General features: G+C 41.6%; 1 protein-coding gene across 2 annotated transcripts in view; it reads left to right on the forward strand.

Moving 5' to 3' along the window:
• Positions 1-14,806: 14,806 nt before the first annotated feature.
• Positions 14,807-19,713, forward strand: part of LOC147452285 (pyruvate kinase isozyme G, chloroplastic-like) — an 80,560-nt gene continuing 75,653 nt past the window's right edge. For both annotated transcript variants that reach the window (XM_086518041.1, XM_086518042.1), the window contains exons 1-4: positions 14,807-15,181; positions 15,627-15,908; positions 16,482-16,647; positions 16,734-16,868. In XM_086518041.1, the coding sequence (XP_086374167.1) occupies positions 14,924-15,181; positions 15,627-15,908; positions 16,482-16,647; positions 16,734-16,868 (841 nt within the window). In that variant the 5' untranslated portion in view covers positions 14,807-14,923. The remainder of the gene's footprint in view (positions 15,182-15,626; positions 15,909-16,481; positions 16,648-16,733; positions 16,869-19,713) is intronic.

Raw genomic sequence — 19,713 nt, forward strand, 5'->3', positions numbered from 1 at the left:
GTTCATTTGGGAGTTTCAAATTGTATATGCTAGAGGGTTCAACTTAATCCCATAGTAGGAAGGCTTGTGGTGCATGCCTTTATAATAAAGCCTTTTATGCAAAGAGGCTTCATTCTTGAAGATCCATTCTTGAGTACTCACTCTTGAGAGATCTCTCTTGAGTGGTCATGGATCCAGTTGTTGTTTATGAAGCATTTTTTGCACTCTATGTGCAGTATCTCTATGAGATTACTTTTGGTTCTACTAATCCCCAATAGAGGTCATCGCTCGATTTGGTTGTTTGTGGATTTCTCAAGTTAACCACGATGGTTATTCCGGACATTGTTGATTTCTCAACAATGTTACACGATATTGTGATACCCATTTACCAGTTGTTTGGGACGACTGTCTGTAAACCGTGAGGGAACACACCTCAGTACTGTCAGTTATCCAAGGGGATACGCAGATTACAAAGTGTAATTTGGAGGTGAAGGATATGCAAAGTGCGTACGTTAGCACCAAGCGATCCAATCAGTAAGCATTTATTGCTCTACTTAAAGTTTGCTTACTATAAGTTAAAGCATGTTTGCGACTAGGCATAGTCTCTTCATGTATAACTCAGGTTCTCAACCTTGAACACTCGTTAGGGTGGGGTTGTGTAATGATGATGAAATTTGAGAACAAGTCAAGGACTTAAACTTGGCTGATGAGTTATGTCAGCAAGTTACTTTCATGAAAAGTGACAAGAGGTACTCTTTTTGGTACATCTTTGTTGTGATAAACTCGTTTACCACGCTCATGAGTGTTGTAAATGGAGTCTACACACTATGTTTGGATAGGAACCGGTACCATCAGATGGTTATAAATGGACAACAATGTAGAAAACAAAAATGTTACTCTTGGTTTCATTGAACCACCTACCGAACCGGGTTCCGCTCAAATGAACCGTTGGATCCATGAGGGATGTTACGGTAGAAAACATTAGTGTTCTTATGAAGATACCATCACTTGTGTTCTCGCAGATGAAAACGCTTCTCCAAGGGGGGAGTAATGTCAAGACAAGGGTAGGACTAGTCATAGCCACGGGCTAGGATGGACATGCAGTCAAGGGGGTCCCTATATTTAGCAGGTCGAGGGCCTATATAGGGCATGGCTGGGTGGAGATTAGCATGTTCAGTCCCCATGCCCTTTCATCCACCACCACACATGAATGTTCATACGACCTAGACCAAAGTAGCTGGAGAGAGTTCTAAACCTCAAAAGGTTTGCTTATCTCGATTTCTGAAGAAGCAGAGGATGAAGGTGAAGGAAATGGTGGAAAATCAAAAGACACAGCAATAAATCCACTAATGGAAGGCAAGGGAAAGGGAGAAATACAAGGGGGTGTCAAATACCCATCACCCTCAAGCAGAACCAAACTCATCAAGTAAGAAACCCAAAACCTCAGAGCTATTGAAGAAATTTCAGACACAAACACAAAAGCCAGCTAGCACACCCTCCAAAACAGGCACTACCAAAGGACAACCGAGTGAACCTATTGAGCCTAAAGAGACAACTGATAAATCTCAAGCAACTACTATCATTCCAGCTCAGACTAGTGCCAAGCCAGATGAGGGCAAAGACCAGGCATCAAGGAGTGCTACAAAACAAGCTCAAGACATAGACAAAAGGGATAATTGATGATGAAAAAGCCAGAAAATGCTTTATTACCTTATGCCTTTCTAATGATAGTCTATGAAACTGACTAGATAGACCCATACACCATCACACAAGGGTGTGCATCAGCCATTTAGTATGGCTAGAACACCATTGTAAATTCCATTGGCCAGATGATGGAAGTCCAGGCATCTATCTCCAATGCAAAACTAGATAATGTGAAAGAAGAACTACAAAAGACTAAGGCTGAGCTGGAAACACTCAGAAAAGAACGAGCTAAATGGATTAAGAAAATCTTAAATTTATAGCTTCAACAACATCAACATAATCGAAAAGTAGCTCTACAGAAGAAAATCGATAAGCTAACCAGTGAGAATGTTGTTTTGGAGGATGAAAAGAACAGTGCTCCACAGGTAGCTGAACATTTTAAGACCATGCTAAATGCAAAGAGGGATGACTACAAGACCCTTCATCAGAAACATCACCTAATGAAAACAACTATTCACAAAAAGTATATCTATCATTCTCTGGTCCAGATAGTAGATAAGGATGGAAATCTTACTATGAATATGAATGATCTAGAAATGGTCATCGAATCCATCTAGTCAGATGTGCAAGATAAAGCCAAGGAGTACACTACTGCATTGGTCAACGAAGCTATCTTTGAGTACTTGAATAATCAATAGAATAAAGATGAGGATTATGATAAAGATGATGAGCAGGAGGATGAAGTAGCATGCCATCATCACTAGAAGGACAATGATGATGATGATGATGCTCCAGACTCAGTTGCAGGAGGCTCATCCCATTGGAGGCCACAGCTCTTATCAAGGAAAAGATGGCCACACTAAAATCAAGAGCCACCTCAAGGTACTGACTCCCAATAGCAGAATCCACCAGCCAACCAGCAGCAAGCTAGAGACAAGACGACTCAATGTCATCAACAAGGGTAAGTGTGTTGTCCTTGAATCTGACTCTAAGTTTGATCATATGCATTCTATTGAGCTGTTGATGCTTAACAGAGGACTGAGGAAGAGAAAGACCCTCCAAATCAAGGACTTTTTACATGATGAGACTGTCTAGTTGAATCTAGAGATATTGCAAATGGTGTATGTTGGGGCTAGGAGGATGGCATAGGACTGGAAGGCTATGAGTTACCACGATCAGTCAATTTGTAAGTTGCCTCCACATCCTAGTTGTATACAAGTGTTGGAAAAACACCGAGAGTGGTGCATCACCACAAATGATGTGGCGTTTCACCCTACTCTAAAAAATTTGGCCACTGATAATCTAAAGTCCTTGGGTTTACAATTGGATATGTTGCTAGGAACAAAACCCACCTACCAGTGTATGAAGGATATAAGGATTCAAATAAAAAAGATGCCTCTTCAAATGTAGAGTGCGAGAGGAGTACTTGCTAACAAAGAATCCTCTAAACCTCAGTTCGGAGAGATGGCTGAAATTTTGCTCTAGGGCATAATAAAATGCAATCAGCCATTACCTCAAGGATGGATGCACACTGCATCCTATTGTCACAAGCTAGCCAGATCCAGACTCACCAGGGGCAAATGCACACTTTATGACATTGACACCAAAACCTGTAACCCATTGACACCGTATAAATTTGAAATGAAGACAATAAAAAAAGACCAACTGGAGCAAGAGGCCTTGTAGTGGCTCATTTAGAAGGAGAATTCTGGTCTAAGCACACTGATTCCATTCAAGGTCTTGTAAAAACCTCCCAAGAAGAAGGTGCCAGACAAGAAGCGGTTCATGTGGACCAACATTGGATAACAACTTTATGAAATTTTGGTATACACCGAAATTCAAGAAAGGAGGGAAGGAGTGTAGATGGTGGGAACGACCCTTAGCAGGCAGTTGGATGGGTGGCTAGATTAGAAGGTTTGAGAGGCAATAACTACAATCGTTACCACAAAAACTGGTACAATGCATATGCAGTCAGAGCCCACTTGGAAAAATATAAACAGGGACCACTATATCATTTTTAGAGATCTCTCGACTCTTAGTCTTGGCTTGAGTTCATTCTAAATCTCTAGTATCTTACAACTGTATGCTCTTGTACTCCAAATACACATTGATCTTATGTCTCATCATTGTACTTGTCTTATTTGAATATACAATCCCAGTTCCAATGTTCATTTCCATTTCCAGTTTCAGTCTTGTCTTTCAGTTTGTCTTGTCTGATTTGGTCTTGATTGATCTAAATAAACTCTAACAGCCAACTTGGAATAGCTGATTAAAATCGTCCAGCTCATTCCAATTGTGTAGATAGTGGGAAAAATGAGCGGCTCCTTGTTCTTTGTATATGTACAAGATTAAGGATGGTGTAGGCAATGGATGGCCATCTAGCCCTGAGTAAAGGCAGTTCTCCTTCAATCCCAACGACCTCCCACTTAAAGACGAATGTGTCAATACGTGGGTCCTACTGGCTAAACTACTAGTATGTAAAAGAAAACATGTGAGAGACTCTCTCAACCTACACCCACTCGCTTGCTCAGTCGATCTACATGCAATCGCATCAATTCTAGTGATAGGCGAGTGTGTGTATCCACACTAGAGCCTACATGTAAATCCCACAAACAACTCTATATTGTCTTCATAGCTCCACGATGCATCATGCTACTGTCAATGACCATATGATGACAATCCCTACTGAAAATACTCCCACTATAGCTGTAGGTTGAGCCTTGACACTAGTAGGTCGTACATGAGATGCCCGAATGCTGACAAAATCTATGCAAACCTAGTTGTACTAGCCTCCCGAGTGTTATTCGCATGCATTGCATCATCAAGACTACTCATCACGACTAGATGTGTCATCCTCAACACTAGGATGGCTATGTCCCTCTCGTCCATATGTGGAGCTATGTGTCCTAGCATCAACTCATAAACCTCTAGCATAAGCATATCAAAGAACTCCATATCGATTATCTATGCCATTGTCTCTAAAGAGTAGACCCGCTCTACCTTTGTCTGCACAAATTTCAATGACACCTATTGTGTCTCACTAGAGCACTACCACTCTCCCTTTGTCTATACAAAGTCGACTGAAATGTCCTGCACAGCTACATGCTCTACCTCCTAAAGCATATTGGAGCTCACTCGCAAAGGAGACATGTCTTGTCACTTGCTCAACATATGCTAGCAACAAAATCGAGACTGTGTCATCTCTAGCTGAAATACATGCATAGGATATACCAAGCCCCTGCAGGCTCCCTTGGCTATCACTACTGATCCACAATGCATATGGAAAGACCGCTCTGTAAGCAGTATCTAACACCCACAATCTACTAACTGTCTCACTAAGATCAAATTCTATCTCACCTGAGGAACAAAGTGCATGTTGTAGTGTATAGGATGCACCACTAGGTAGTGACAAGCAAACATCTCTTGCACCTACAATGTCAAATACCAAACTATCAACCGAGTGCACACAACCAAAGCTCCCCCTAGAGAAAGCGTTAACCACTCACAATGTGGTGTGTTATGGAAAACTGCATCCTCATTTAGCAGCCAACAAGGAAAAGTGTCAGCTCTCAAAGGCATGTAAGCAAATTGAACACCAAAGGTAAATGTGACATCGTTGTCATTGGCATACAAAACCACCACTCGAGCATGTGTCAAAACCCTCTCTGCATCACACATACATCTTCGTTGCTACCTCATGCGTCTGAAACAGTGGTGCCTAATGTGCCTTGTGTGACCACAATGCCAACAATGCAAGTATCAGCAACTACAAGACCGCCATCTCTCACGAGTCATGTTTGTGGACTCTGAACTGTCACATGTCAACTGCCATAAGTGAATGTGGGAGATCAACTTGACCACTACACAATCATAACCATGATCAACTACACCAAAACTGATGTTTGCATATGCATAAAACAACTTTACAATCTATAATTTGCAGGCATAAACAACATCACTAAACCAAGTGATCCCAATATGGGACAAACAGGTCAATCGAGCATAAAGCACATAACCATATACATAAGTAGTGAGAAAATAGTATGCTCAAAATACATTCCACAAGAATATTGCCAGCAAAGATTTGACAAAGGTCCAAAAACTTTTAGAACTTGTAAATCCTATAATAACTGCCTGTAATCTGTAGCCACACGAGCATATGCAAATCTTGCTCTTGCAAGAGTGGATACAAGAACACCAATCTATGTTTGAAATTGACAAAACCTGTGAAAGTGAGAGTAAAAACTCGATCACTGTCAAAGTGGGAGTCACGCTCGACCCCTAAACCATCAGAGAGTAAATTGCAAATACGCATAAAGCATGGCAAGAATCTCAAAAAAATCTAGTAGAGTTTCCACTAAAACTTAGTAAAAACTTAAAAATCTCACTAAAATTGCATAAAGCATGAGCAGACACTAAGTGTCTCAGTAAACAAATCTACATATGGTTTACAAAAACTGCCAAAGGCCTGACAATCTAGCTCACTCCGGAATGAGTGGCTCTATGGACAATTGCACCTGTCCAAAAAACCTTGTAGACCTGTGAATCTACCACTTGCAAGTTGTACTTAGGTCATGTTGTATCCACATATGCAAAACCGCACAAAACTGTATTGAAACTAATCTCAAGAGTGCCACACATAGTCATACAAGAGCACAACACATGTGTTGCATAATTTGCACTCAAAAAGATGCAACATGTGAGAAAAACATTGAAATTTGGTACACTACCTCATCGATCAGAAAACTTGTCGATCAAAAACTAGACGCACAAAAGAACCTACCACCTATGGTTGTTCACGCCATCCAAGAGCCAAACTCGCTCATGAGAAATCCACTCTAGAATGGTCTGTCGGATCCGTACATGTCAAATGTGTGTCACTGAAGGAGGAAAAAGGAGAACCATTGAAGTTGAGATGTCAAGGAGACACTATGGAGCCGAGCTACTCCAAATGCAGGCTAAAGGAGAGCCAATGCCGCTCTCTCTCAATCTGTCTTTTGTAATGTCAAGGTCAAGATCCCGGGGGGGGGGGGGACTATTGATGCAAAATGGCTTCAAATGGGCATGGGAGGAAAGTCGATGGGCGAGGCTACACTGTAGGACAGCAAAACAACTCTTGCTCACTCCCACTATATTAAAGCCAAAAAAAAACTTGATGTTGTCTTCTGCCACCGAATGGAAGCGTGTCCATGTCGTAGCTCAATTCAAGATTAACTGCTACCTGACTTCTTCTATTCCCCTTGCTTAATCCTCTACAAGTTTGTTGCTTGACTTCCCAGTCCTCAAGATTCCAAGCTTCTCAAGAAGGGTTGCACACGCTAGGGGATCAGCTCATGCTCCAATTCGTTTATGGCTGTCAGATTGATCAAGCTTGAGATCCAAGCTCCACCATAGCCACTGAGCTTGTTGGGAAGCCTTCACATGCACATTAAGAAGCCAGTCAAAAAACCTACACTCTGATACAAGTTGAAAGTGCACTATGCGTGGATGCATGTGTCCGTTGTGCAATACGGGAAAGGGAAGAGGAGAAGGGAGTGTACCTTGTGGATGGAGCAACACTCAAGAATTATGGCCTCCTTATTCTTTGTACATGTACAAGAAAAAGGACGGTGTAGGCAATAGGCAAAATGAGAGACTCCTTATTTTTTGTATATGTGCAAAAAATAGGCAGAATGAGAGACTCCTTATTTTTTGTATATGTGAAAGAATAAGGATGGTGTAAACAATGGGCGGTCATCTAGCCTCGGTAAAGGCACTTTAACACCAATAGGGAGTCCGTGAATCAGCTTTTGTCACCTCATCTACACACATTCGGGTGGATGTGTGTGACACAAGACTTGTTAGAAATAGAAGACCTTATAAAACTAGTAGGGCATGGGAAGGGGCAGAGGAAGAGAGAGAGAGAGAGAGAGAGAGAGAGAGAGAGAGAGAGAGAGAGAGAGAGAGAGAGAGAGAGAGAGAGAGAGAGAGATGAAATTATCATCCACGAAAGTCAGATATGACACATGGGACCAAAAAGAAAACGTTATATTCGTTCCTTCATAGTGAGGTTATTAGACACATAATAGTTAGGGACTGAGGGCTCATCAAGGGGGTAAAGGAAAAGAACAAGAACAAAACCGAAGGAGGTTCATATGAGGATTGTGTTAGCGTGGGAGTTTGAAATTCTTGGATGATGGCTTTACCACCTTGGTAGACTGCCCATTTACCTTATTTGTGGGCTTTGTGCATCTTCTTGAGCTCACTTGCTTTAATCTGGAGTTGATTCATGGTCAATCTCTTACTGATCCAAAGTTGTTTCCCCTTGAGCCGGTAGGACCAGCATAGCAACCTAATCCTTTGTTCCTTGTCCTTGAAAGTGAAGATACATTGCTTGGGTTGCACATGCGTATGCATCACTGATCCGATAGACAATGTCAAACTTGATGTGAATTATTTGAAGAATGTCATTGAGCTTGGTAATTGCTTCTTCAAGGGTATCCTCCTTTGTGCACCACGATGAGTGGATCCCTCTGATCTTGAACTTAAGGCCAAGAGATTCTTATTGTTGGCATTCTTGGAAGGCCGTTTGTATCTCATTGTGAATCTCCTTGTTATGTGCTACCTTGTGGAATTCCTTTTGAATCGCCTTGAGAATTTTAGTGAGGAAGGCTTTGACTTCATGCATTTTTGTAAGTAAAGCTCGGATTTGTTTTGCAATCGTATCCTTGAGCTTACTCAAGCCTTGCTTGAGTTTGCATTATCGACAGGGAGTTCTTGGATATGAGCCTCTAAGGTTGTGATCCTTTCATCTTGGCAAGCGGTGAGATCCTTCCTTAGCATAGCGACCACCACAAGAAAGCTCTTGCATATGCGAGAAACTGGTGTGTTGAGGGAAGACATTAGAACTATGAACTAGGCTTGGAGTTTCTTCTACAAAGCAATTATCAAAATCTGTGTTATGTGGACAAACATCCCAAGAGAGCTAGAGCTAAAGCTTGAGATAGAAAAACTATCCTTAACTTTGTGTCAATTGTCCTTCAAGGTAGAGGATGCTAGTTCTCTTTGAGATAGTGCTGACTCTCTCTCTCTCTCTCTCTCTCTCTCTCTCTCTCTCTCTCTCTCTCTCTCTCTCTCTCTCTCTCTCTCTCTCTCTCTCTCTCTCTCTCTCTCTCTCTCTCTCTCTCTCTCTCTCTCTCTCTCTCTCTCCCCCCCCACAACATCTTTATCCCCCTCATGGACATGGAGGTGGGCGGCATGTTTTTGGGCAAGCCAAGGAAGCGGGGGAGGGGCGTGAGACCGACAGCTTGCATGCTTGTGGAGCTTGGGCCGATTTGCAATGGCTACAACGATCGCAGGAAACGCCCCTTGTACACATGAAACGAAGTTGCACTTGCACTAAACAGTGTGGGTGGTGCCCAATAGGAGCTCCTCTACATGGGGAACAAAACTCGCCCCACTGTCGTGGAGTCTGCAAATGCACTCTCAACCCGACGCGAGCTTCTTCTTCTTCTCCTGCATTGTCTACATGCTATCGAGCTATGGTGAATCTTGGTTTTTCACACTTGTAAGAAAGATACCTAAAGGGCACCTATTTTGAGCACCCTCCCCTGTCAAGGGTTGTATCCCATGCGAGCCATGGGGAGTACGGAACCCTTGAATCCATGCAAGGCATAGTGATGGTCATGGAGTGCCATAGACATGCAAGGCATGCTAGCAACAAGATCTACATCAAACATCATGCAAAACATGCAAGCAACTTGTATAGATTCTACAAGCTTCGCTTTGGGCTGCAAATCAGACCAAGCCCTCGATAACAAAAAGTGCCACATCTATTTGAAAACAATAGATGTACTACATGAACCAAGTAAACATATCCAACACAAAATTTATTGATGCTCTTCTTAATTGAAATTCATTCAATTTTTCAATTTTTTTTCTTAATTGAAAAAAATCAATTATTATGACGGCAAGGCAAGTCAGCACGAGTACTTCATGAGGTACGCATTTGAATTTTTTGAGAATGTATCAATAGCTGTAGATGTAGCAAGGCAAGTCAGTACGAGTACTTCACAAGGTACGCATTTGATTTTTTTGACAATGTATCAATAGCTGTAGCATGCAACGCACGTGTGTGCTACCATGAAAGTTTTTCCATAATGGTGCAATTTATATATTGAAGGCACAAGCAAGGCTTGTGGCAATGACCATAAACACTGTGAGATTTTTATGAGTTATAAATTTCGTTTGCTTTGTGTTTCTAATCTCCCATAAAGGCAATTGTTTAAGCTCCTATGCAGACCACTTAGACGAACAAGGTCATTTAATGCAGACAAGCTCTCCTGCAAGGATTGTAGTGGGTATTGTATTACGGATTGATTTGGGGAACATTACGTGCCAAGGCAAGAGTCCCTTGAGCCCAAGTTCCACAGGTGTTACCCTGAAGGAGGGTGAAGACCCTCAAAGTTATTTTTCCCTACATACAAGGTATTGGTGCATCCGACAAGTTTCAAGGTACTCATTTTCTAATTTCAATTTCAATTTCAAATTGTTTATGCAATGATTATCATCCAAGGGATACACATACAATTCCAAAGCCTCCTTTTCTTCTCGTTACAACAAGGATGTGACTAGATTTAGAAATTTTCAGTTATCTACATGGATTTGCGAGTAGGAATGATCGTTACTTTTACAATTGCACATGCATGTGAATTATGCATCTGCAGTATGTTTGAAGTTTGCAAAATTAGGTTTCTACATGCCAAGGTGCATTATTATATTTCAAGTTTGCAAAACATTTAAGGCAAGCATGGCTTGCATTCAATTACAACAAGGATGTAAGTCGATTGGGCTATAGATCTCATTGGTCAATATTTCTTTTCATATGTCGTCTTTGTACATGGTCAAGTAGAGGGGACAAGTAAAAAGCTTGCAGGAGCACGACTATCTACCTATGTATATGCCTTAGGTGCATGGTCACTCCAAAGCATTACAATTTTCCACAATGCGAGCAAAATAAGTACATGAAAACATTAAAAGGACATTGCCATCCATAGCTATTGCCGATTCCAATGTTGACAATCATGCCATAGGATGCTACCACTTTCAAGGCCAAGAGGCCGGTAATTATAGAGAATCAATAAGTATGTTTAAGTTTCAAAATTTGAACTTCTTATTTTTGAGGCATTTTTTACAATGCCAATTTGACAAGCATATGTTGCTTTGATCAAGCAGAGTTTGGCAGTTTAGATGAAATTTGATAGCTGATTTGCATGAGCTATCTATTTTGATATTGAGTAATCTCGTCATTCTCAATAAGCTGCATGATTTGGCAAGGTCGATTCTCTATGCAAGTTTGACAAGGTTGATTCTCTTTTGCTTTGATGCTATATGCCAACAGGAGCACTTTTTAGCTATGAGCAATCAGGTTACATTCACCTTGTTAATGAACTTATGCGAATCAAGGCTTTATTTCAGGGCATATTACACTAAGCTTACAAAGTTTGGAATATGCTATTAGCATACGAACTTGGGAAAACTTGACAGCATGTATGCCTGTTGTTTATTGGAGGTCGGTATGAACCAAGCCACAAGGGCATACAAGGTACATCTAACAACTCTAAATTTCTCAATACATATGGCTACGAGCCACCTCCAAACAACGACAACTGTTCTCAGAGGGGTAACAAGGTTAGCCAATTTCAAGTTCTTCTTGTTTTTTGTGTTTAAACTTTAAATTGGACATGATTTTTTGGTTGTGCAAAGCAAGTGCTTTGACGGTTTTAATGAGGAGCACGGGTTCCCCTCGGTGAAAAGTACTATCCATTGACTTAGGATCAAGGATAATGGCACATAGATTTGACAAATAGGCAAAACCAGGATATAAGCTCACAGTGCATTTGGCAACAACAAATTGTGATGTACCCACCCATTACAAATCATGCAAGGCACGTATGCTACCGGCTCAAACTGTTGAGACTATCATTAAAGACAAGGGCTTATCACACTATTTTTTTGATATGCATGCATGGCAATATTGTAGACTCGTTCCATTGAAGTATGGTTTATACTTTTGCCATAACACCAGCTACTCTGTTCCGGAAGAGTGGGAATTAAAAATTATTATAACTATTTTATGGTAATCTCTCTACATTATAAAGTAATGAATGTCTCACTGCTTTTAAGGAAATAAGTTAGCAATCTACCAAGGGATAGTAAAAACGTTCAGCTTTCCTTCCAGTCATTATTAGACATGGTAGACTGTGTTGGTCATCGTGGCTGCTAGTTTACGAAGTTTTTATACAAAGTCTAACCAAAGGGTTTGACATTTCAAATTTTAACAAAAGGGTTTGGATTGCAAAGGCAACACCTAGGATTACCGCTTGATTTTCACTAATCTTTCAATTAGTGTTACTATTATTTTTCAGGTGGGCGATTTGGTCGTGTACATTTGACTACATGTAAGTGACCAGTATGTTCAATCTGCAGGTATGCTGATTTGGTTTTAGAATATGCTTTGATTGATTGTAGGATGTATAAGCTTCAATGCTTTCATCCACTTTGCTCTTCAAAGACATGACAAGGTCATGTAAGAGCAAAGACTTTTGGGATGTAGTGTCCTAGCTACATTTATGTATTATGAAGTTAAGGACCTACATGGTAGAGTTTTGTTTGGCATGTGTTGTCACAAGAGGAGTCATAGTCTAGGAGCTCATGGAGTTTGGTTTAGCCAATGTGGAGCAAGGATAACGAGGATCCTTCTCACTCATGTCGCAGAGTGTTTACAGTTACCTCCACACACAAGTACATCTCGACTTGAAGGAGGTTCTTTTTTTTGCACATCCTTATCTGAGACATGTTCCACATGTGGATAATATGAGTATCTGGGATTGACACTAGTGGCTCATTATTTGAATTATGTGTCGCGACAAAGTCCCCAAGTGTTGGTCAAATTTGTTTATTATACCATTTTAGGCACATCGTATCAGGAACACTTTCAACACCCAAAAATTGTTGGATACCAAGTAAGACTTGTTCAGTTTACAAGTGTTGTTAAACAACTTTAGTGGATGGTTGCTTACACATGTAGTTTAGTTATGTTCTGTTCCTGAACATGTTGTATTTTTGGCAGCTAGATGTGATTAATTTTTTCATTCTATTATGGTCCAACTAAGTTAGCATGGATTTCATGTAATTGCAGGGAACAATATTTAGTTCTTTCCCAGCGAGTTGTGAATATAACATTAGCCATGAGCATTGGCAAGTACGATGATGGATATACAAGTTTGGATATGCTTTTGCTAAATGCATGCACACTAGGTGTTATGGGCCCTAGTGTTTAGCAAAGGCTGATTTGGAGCAGCATGCACATTTATGACATTAGTAGCTTCTAAAGCATTTCACACTCTATGCGCAATATCTCTATGATATTAATTCTAGATCTTTCAATCATTAATAGAGGTCATGGCTCGGTTTGGGTGCTTGTAGGTTAGCTCATTACAGTTAACCCAGATGGTTTTTCCTAAAATTATTGATTACTCAACAATAATGCAAGGAATTGTGATCCCTGTTTTCCAGTCATTTTGGAGGACTGTCTATAAACGGTGGGGAAACACACCTCAATACTATCACTTATCCAAAGAGGAAAGACAGTTTACAAGTGTTAATCTTGTGCTCAACAATATGCTAAGCGCGCACGTTAGCACCAAGCAATCCAATTGGAAAGGTTAACTCTCTAGTTGGAGTTTGCTTATCATGAGGCAAAGCATGTTGCGAGACTAAGTTTAGCCTCTTCATGTTTAAATCAGGTTCTCAACTTTGAACATCGATTATGGTGGGGTTGTTTACTGATGAAAAATGATATTAAGTCAAGGACTTATACTATGTTGATGAGTTACGCCAGTCAATTACTTTCATGGAAAGTGAAAAGAGGTACTCTTTTAGATACACCTTAGTTGTGACAACTCATTTAGCACACTCAAGTGAGTTTTAAACGAAGTCTATATGCTAGGTTGACTGGTTACACAAGACGGTTGCAAAGGGACAACAATGTGGAAAATCAAGATGCTCGTCTTGATATTATTGAACCTCCTACTAAACTGTGTTCCAGTCAAATGGATAGCTGGATCCTTGAAGGATGCCACTGCAAAAAAACATTAGTGTTCTTTATGAAGATATCACCACTTTTGTTTTCGAGGACGAAAAAACTTCTCCAAGGGGGAGTAATGTCATGCCTAGGGTAAGACCGGGCATGCCAAGGGCTAGGACAGACACGTGATCAAGGGGTGGTATATTTGAACGGCTACACGCATGTAAATAGTGAGGTTGGGTGGAGAGTTGCATGGTTCAGTCCCCTCTGGTCGTAGATGTATGACCCGAGCTGGCAGGCTGGGTAATGATAGTACCATTTCCTTGCTACCTTCTTGAGTCTTTGGGGAAAGTACTCCCCCCCTTCATCTTCATCGATATCTTTAAGCTCAGCATACGGCTCAAATGCTTGGATGTGAACATCATGATCATCCTTTATACCTCCTTTGAATATTGGAAATGATATTTTCAGATTATCTGGTTTCTTGTCTTTAGATTTTCGTTTGTTGTATGGTCGGTATCTGCTTCCTAGTCATTGTCGATTTCAATTTCAATCACTGTATCTTCAGCTTTCTTTCTTCTTTGTTGGCTTGTGACTTGCAGAATGATGTTTTCTCTTGCTGCCCTCTTGTCTGCTCTCTCCGCCTGGAATGAGATGAATACTAAGAATCCCTCGATTTATCAACCATTCCTGGTCCTGAAGGAACACCGATCTCATTCCCACGTTCTCTCTCCATAATAAAGCCTCGCTCTGGCTCTTTTGGTATTGGAGATATCGTCCCATGGTGGATTGAGCGTGGAGATCTCAAGGCAGATGGACGGGTTAAAATAACGCTCGTAGGATGACTCAAACCCATGATCTGCCCAGTGATGACAAGAAGACATCCGAACCACGTAGCTTTTGATATCATCACAAACCGTTATATAGTAAACACAAACAAACAAAAGTAAACGCAGACAACAAAAATAAACTCAGACACCATCTGATGGTGCACGCCAGTTTGAATCGCACGCTCTAGTTGCTCGTCGCCTATCCCACAACTCGTTCTTTATTGACGACCCCGTGTGATATAGTGCTCAGAACCCGACTAGTTGTTGTTTTTTGTGCAGCAAAAAATGCGCAGCTAGGCACTGAGGCTAAAATGTCGCAAACTTCAAAGTTGTCGGGACCCTACCTTCAAGGGCATCGTCCTATTTCTCTCCAATTGCCATAGCCAGCCACAGCCACACGGCCATGGCAGCTCCCCTAACCTACAAGCTGCTTCCTCACCCATCACCTTCGTCTCTGCTCTCCGACTCCCACCTTTCTCTATGCAGCGGTGCCTCCCTCCGCACCCGCTCTCTTCAACGAGATGGTCTTCATCGCCCATCGGCATTAGAGTCATCGTTTGTTGCAGAATTACAAGCTTCCAGTGTACGAAGTGCTCAATCTAAACAGCCTGAACTCATCCCCATCTCTCCAGATGACCGGCCTGTTTCGGACCGGCTTACGGTTGGCATTTTAACTCCTGGTCTTAATGCATTAAATGTTTCTGCATGCCAAACGTCAATTTCTTGCGTAGATCACCACTTAGTCACGACGGTTTAGTCACACACCGTTCTGTCTATAAGATATTCTGGAGGCTGTGATTAAGTTCCAATTTTGTTTTGAAAGTTCATCAGACCGAAGTTATTTAGCATACAAGCTCAATCATTTGACATGCGTCTCTAATTCAAGTGGTTAAGCAGTGAAGTAAAAGAAGATTACGATGTTTGCATCTTTATCACATTGTTCAATTTATTCCCATGCAGAAACGTTCCTTGAATAATGTGTTTAATCCTGGGCATGTGCTTGACGAATCGATCTTTTTCTGCCCATTTTGAATAATTTATTTCAAGTTTCAGCTGATGCTTTACACAGCCATGTCAAAATTTTTTCACTCAAAGTTTATCTGCAGGAAGATGGGTATCTATCTGCAGAGCAATTGCTGTCTTTGCGTAATGCTAGGGGATTGTGGAACAAACCCACTTTCCAACGTAAGACCAAAATTGTATGCACGATTGGTCCTTCCTCCTGTAGTAAAGAGATGATCTGGAAGCTTGCAGAAGCAGGTATGAATGTGGCACGGCTAAACATGTCACATGGAGATCATAATTCCCACAAAAAAGTTATTGATCTTGTGAAGGAGTTCAATGCTACGTCACCAGATAATGTGATTGCCATCATGTTGGATACAAAGGTAAAGGGTTTTGATTTGCACCTGTTGAAGTACAATCTTCCACTTTATTGCAACCATTGAGGCATGTATTATTGCTGATTTCGGTGCTGTTATAAACTTCACATCATACTGAGATTGGGAATTTTCTTCACAATTTGATAGTATTTCACTATTAATCTGATTGCACCTGTTGAAGTACAATCTTCCACTTTGTTGCAAAAGTTGAGGCATGTATTATTGCTGATTTCGGTGCTCTTATAAACTTCACATCACAATTTGATAGTATTTCAGTATTAATCTAGCAGATTGGGTACTTTTTGAGTAGCATGAGCATCACATGATATTTCCTGCATTAGGAACATATCTTGCTAGACAATGATACATTCCATTTGACCCTACCTCCATTGGAGTTGTGCAGTCGGGTGCCAGGGTCATGTATAGCATAGAGGTTTTACCTATTGATTCGAACATCTATGCATCCATAGATTTATACAAGTCTAATGATCATGCCAATGAATTGGCGGTTGGCATTTTCTGTGTTATATCTCCTCCAGCTTCTTGGGCCATACAATCATCATCTTTTGTTGATCTCAGGGGCCTGAAGTAAGAAGTGGAGACTTGCCTCGGCCTATCAAGCTGATTAAAGGGCAAGAATTTACTTTCACTATCAAAAGGGGTGTCGGTACAGAGAGCAGTGTCAGCGTGAATTATGACGACTTTGTCAATGATGTAGAAAGTGGGGATACATTGCTTGTAGATGGTAAAAGTTCATTCTAACTTAATGATAGTTTATATGGTATTAGAAGGGAAGTTTCAAGCCTTGATATTTACTGTTTTTTTTTATAGGAGGAATGATGTCTTTGCTAGTCAAGTCAAAAACTGCAGATTCAGTTTTGTGTGAAGTGGTTGATGGTGGGGAGTTGAAATCACGCAGGCATCTCAATGTCCGAGGGAAAAGTGCCACTTTACCTTCTATTACGGGTGGGTTGGTTTGCCCTGGACAGATTTCAATTTAAGTTTGTGTAATATTCTTCAAGCAGCAAAGATAACATTTTTTGAAAGCTTGCTAGGATTCTTTTATGTGGTGAAACTATGTTGGCGTAATCATCTTCCAGTAGATGTACTAGTTATTGCTGCACAAAGCAAACAACATTAGCCTGTTTTACTTGGTCACGTCCTGAGAACTCAGACAAGTCTCTTAGGTAATCGGAAAGTGAAAATTTCTAGTTTGGCGTTTTAGCTACTTTATTGGAAGGTGCTATAGACTTGTCTTAAGAAACCATTATATTGAACGGTAATAGAAAATGAGAGCATGGGGCAGATGGTTGTAACACAATAGGAACATTTTGAATGCTTTCACAAGGATGTGACACATGAGGAATACACGTACTGCTGTGTTCTCTTTTTTGAAATAACGAAAGATTTTCTTTGCATTACTGTAGTCACCCATCCAGTGACACACCAGACATAGCCAATCTGGAGCGGAATGAAGGATACTTCCTTTGAGGTCTTCTAGTCACTCATCTGATAATGCACTAGAAAATATTTATTTTAACTGGATATTTGCAAAGCTGTAGTCATCTAAGTGATGATGCACCTGGAATATCCATTTGGCTTCCAATTATATTGTGCAAGAACTGAGAATTATCATCGAATTGAGGATGGATAAACGGTTACACCACTTCTTTGGATGCATGATCACATTAATGTTTTATTGTGCATGGATTGAGAATTAATTAGTTTTCACTAAGATAGTTGTGAAATAGTTTCATTTTCTCTAGCTTCCAACAATTAGCCATAGCCATAGAGTGCCTCAATAACTGCCATGGAGATCCTGATTGGGTGCACGCTCTTGGTGACTCATCCATTGAGCATCAAGAGGGGAGTATTTCTCAAAAGTAACTATCCTTCGTACGAGTTGTGCCAGATTTTAGTAGGCGGGATTGATGATTGACAATGTGCTCCGGGGGAAGAATCTTTTCTATTTCCTTAACTTTTAGAGGTTCTTCACCAACCTGCAAAGTAAGACAGTAGTAGACAACCATATGGATATGCCAACCTTTTAGAGATCCTGTCTAAGTCACGGACGCTTTTCTGGTAGTGCCTTCTTTCCATATCGGCGTATGGGAAACTTGGATGAGCAGATGCAGAGGTATTGCTGCCGGCTGCTACTTCAGTCAAAGAGGCATTGCCCAAGTAGAAAGCTTTCAACATACAAGGAATGATGGCCCATGCGTAGGATGGCTACGCCTTGCTCACAAGGAAGTTGACGTTTGAGAATGAAGATTCAGATGAGAAGTGGTTAGCCAAGGAGAAGCGAGTAGCAAGGAGGAGGGTTTTGTGAAGATTTATCTATGCACTTTTTTTGGGATCGCATCTCTGTTGTTTAATCCCTCGCCAAATCCATCCTGCACACGACATGACGCAAGCCAAACTCACACCTAGACACACGTAGTGAGCGGACACCACACTCACCTCCCAGCCATAGAGCTAATACGGGCTCACCCTCGAGCCTGGGAGCCTGCAGCCAAGAGGGCTAGCCTCTACCACAAGGGCGGGTATCCCATATCACCAAGCCCACACCAGTACAGTTGTGCAGACAGAGTTGCCAAGGGCCAAGAGTCCAATTGTGGTGATCACACCAGATGTCTCACAAATGAGACTTAAGTCCTATTTACAGGACTTTATAACCAAAGGGCCAGGTTCACACTGGCCAGACATACTGCAGGCGCCCATCCTGATGTCTGGGGACGTACCACTGCCCCCCTTATTTTAATTTGCGGCCCTCAACAATATCCTTGTGTATAAAACCGGGAAAGCGATTTCTTAATGATTTGAGTGACTCCCAAGTGGCTTGGGATTCAAGATGATGTCTCCACTTGATCAAATATTCGGGGTACGAAGACTTGCGAGACTTGCGGACCCTTTGATCAAGAACCGATTCGGGTTCAAGTGGATTGTAATGGGTGGTGACTGCCAAGTTCGGGATTTGCACAGGAGGAATCACTAGGTTATCTTGCCCAAGCCGTTCCTTTAGATGGCTTACGTGGAACACGAGAGATACATCCGGAGATGCGGGAAGGGATCACAATGAAGATTCTGGCAAGGAGTATGGCCCGCCTCGGCCTCCTCAGGCGGAGCTTCGAGAGATGGAGCGTCGTCAATTGATCGGCGATGCAACAAAGATGATGCTCAATTTTGCAAAGGACCCAAAATTTGCAAAATATATGAGCGAGACTTCTTTTCAGGAAGTGTATGCGCAGTGGCAGAAAACCACAACACCACCCCCAAAACCCGCTCTCAAGAAGCCTTCGGCTCACAAGAAATATTCAGAGAAGGAATTAGAAGAGGTGGTTGATGCACGGATTGACTGATCCCAGCTCGATGGACGAGAGTACAGAACTTTGCCGAGCTTGGGGCAAAGTGAAAGACCAAGAGGCCTCGATCTTCATTGATGGAGGAGCCAAGGCCAACTTCATTTCACCGGAATTGGCGGCGCGGCTCGAGATCACTCCCGATCGGATGGGACCACTTGCGGAGGCAGTTTTAGCGGCACCTGGCAGGGACGTAGCCATTACACCCGTCATTGGCAAACTTCGGCTGCATTGTCAGGGGTATTTGGGGCATGAGGACTTTTACATAATGCCTTTGGAAGGTTGTGATGTTCTCTTGGGAATTCCCTGGTACCATAAGAACAACGCCGTGGTCGACTATCAGGCAAGGAAAGCAACATTGACTATAGAGAAGGGCAAAACCATTGTACTCGATATAAAATTGAAGGGCGAGTGTGTCCCTATTGTATCGGCTTCGGCCATTTCTAAATTAA

This window comes from Adiantum capillus-veneris, chromosome 8 (genome assembly GCF_014529385.1).
Source record: "Adiantum capillus-veneris isolate H3 chromosome 8, ASM1452938v2, whole genome shotgun sequence".
In the NCBI taxonomy this organism is placed as follows: domain Eukaryota; kingdom Viridiplantae; phylum Streptophyta; class Polypodiopsida; order Polypodiales; family Pteridaceae; genus Adiantum; species Adiantum capillus-veneris.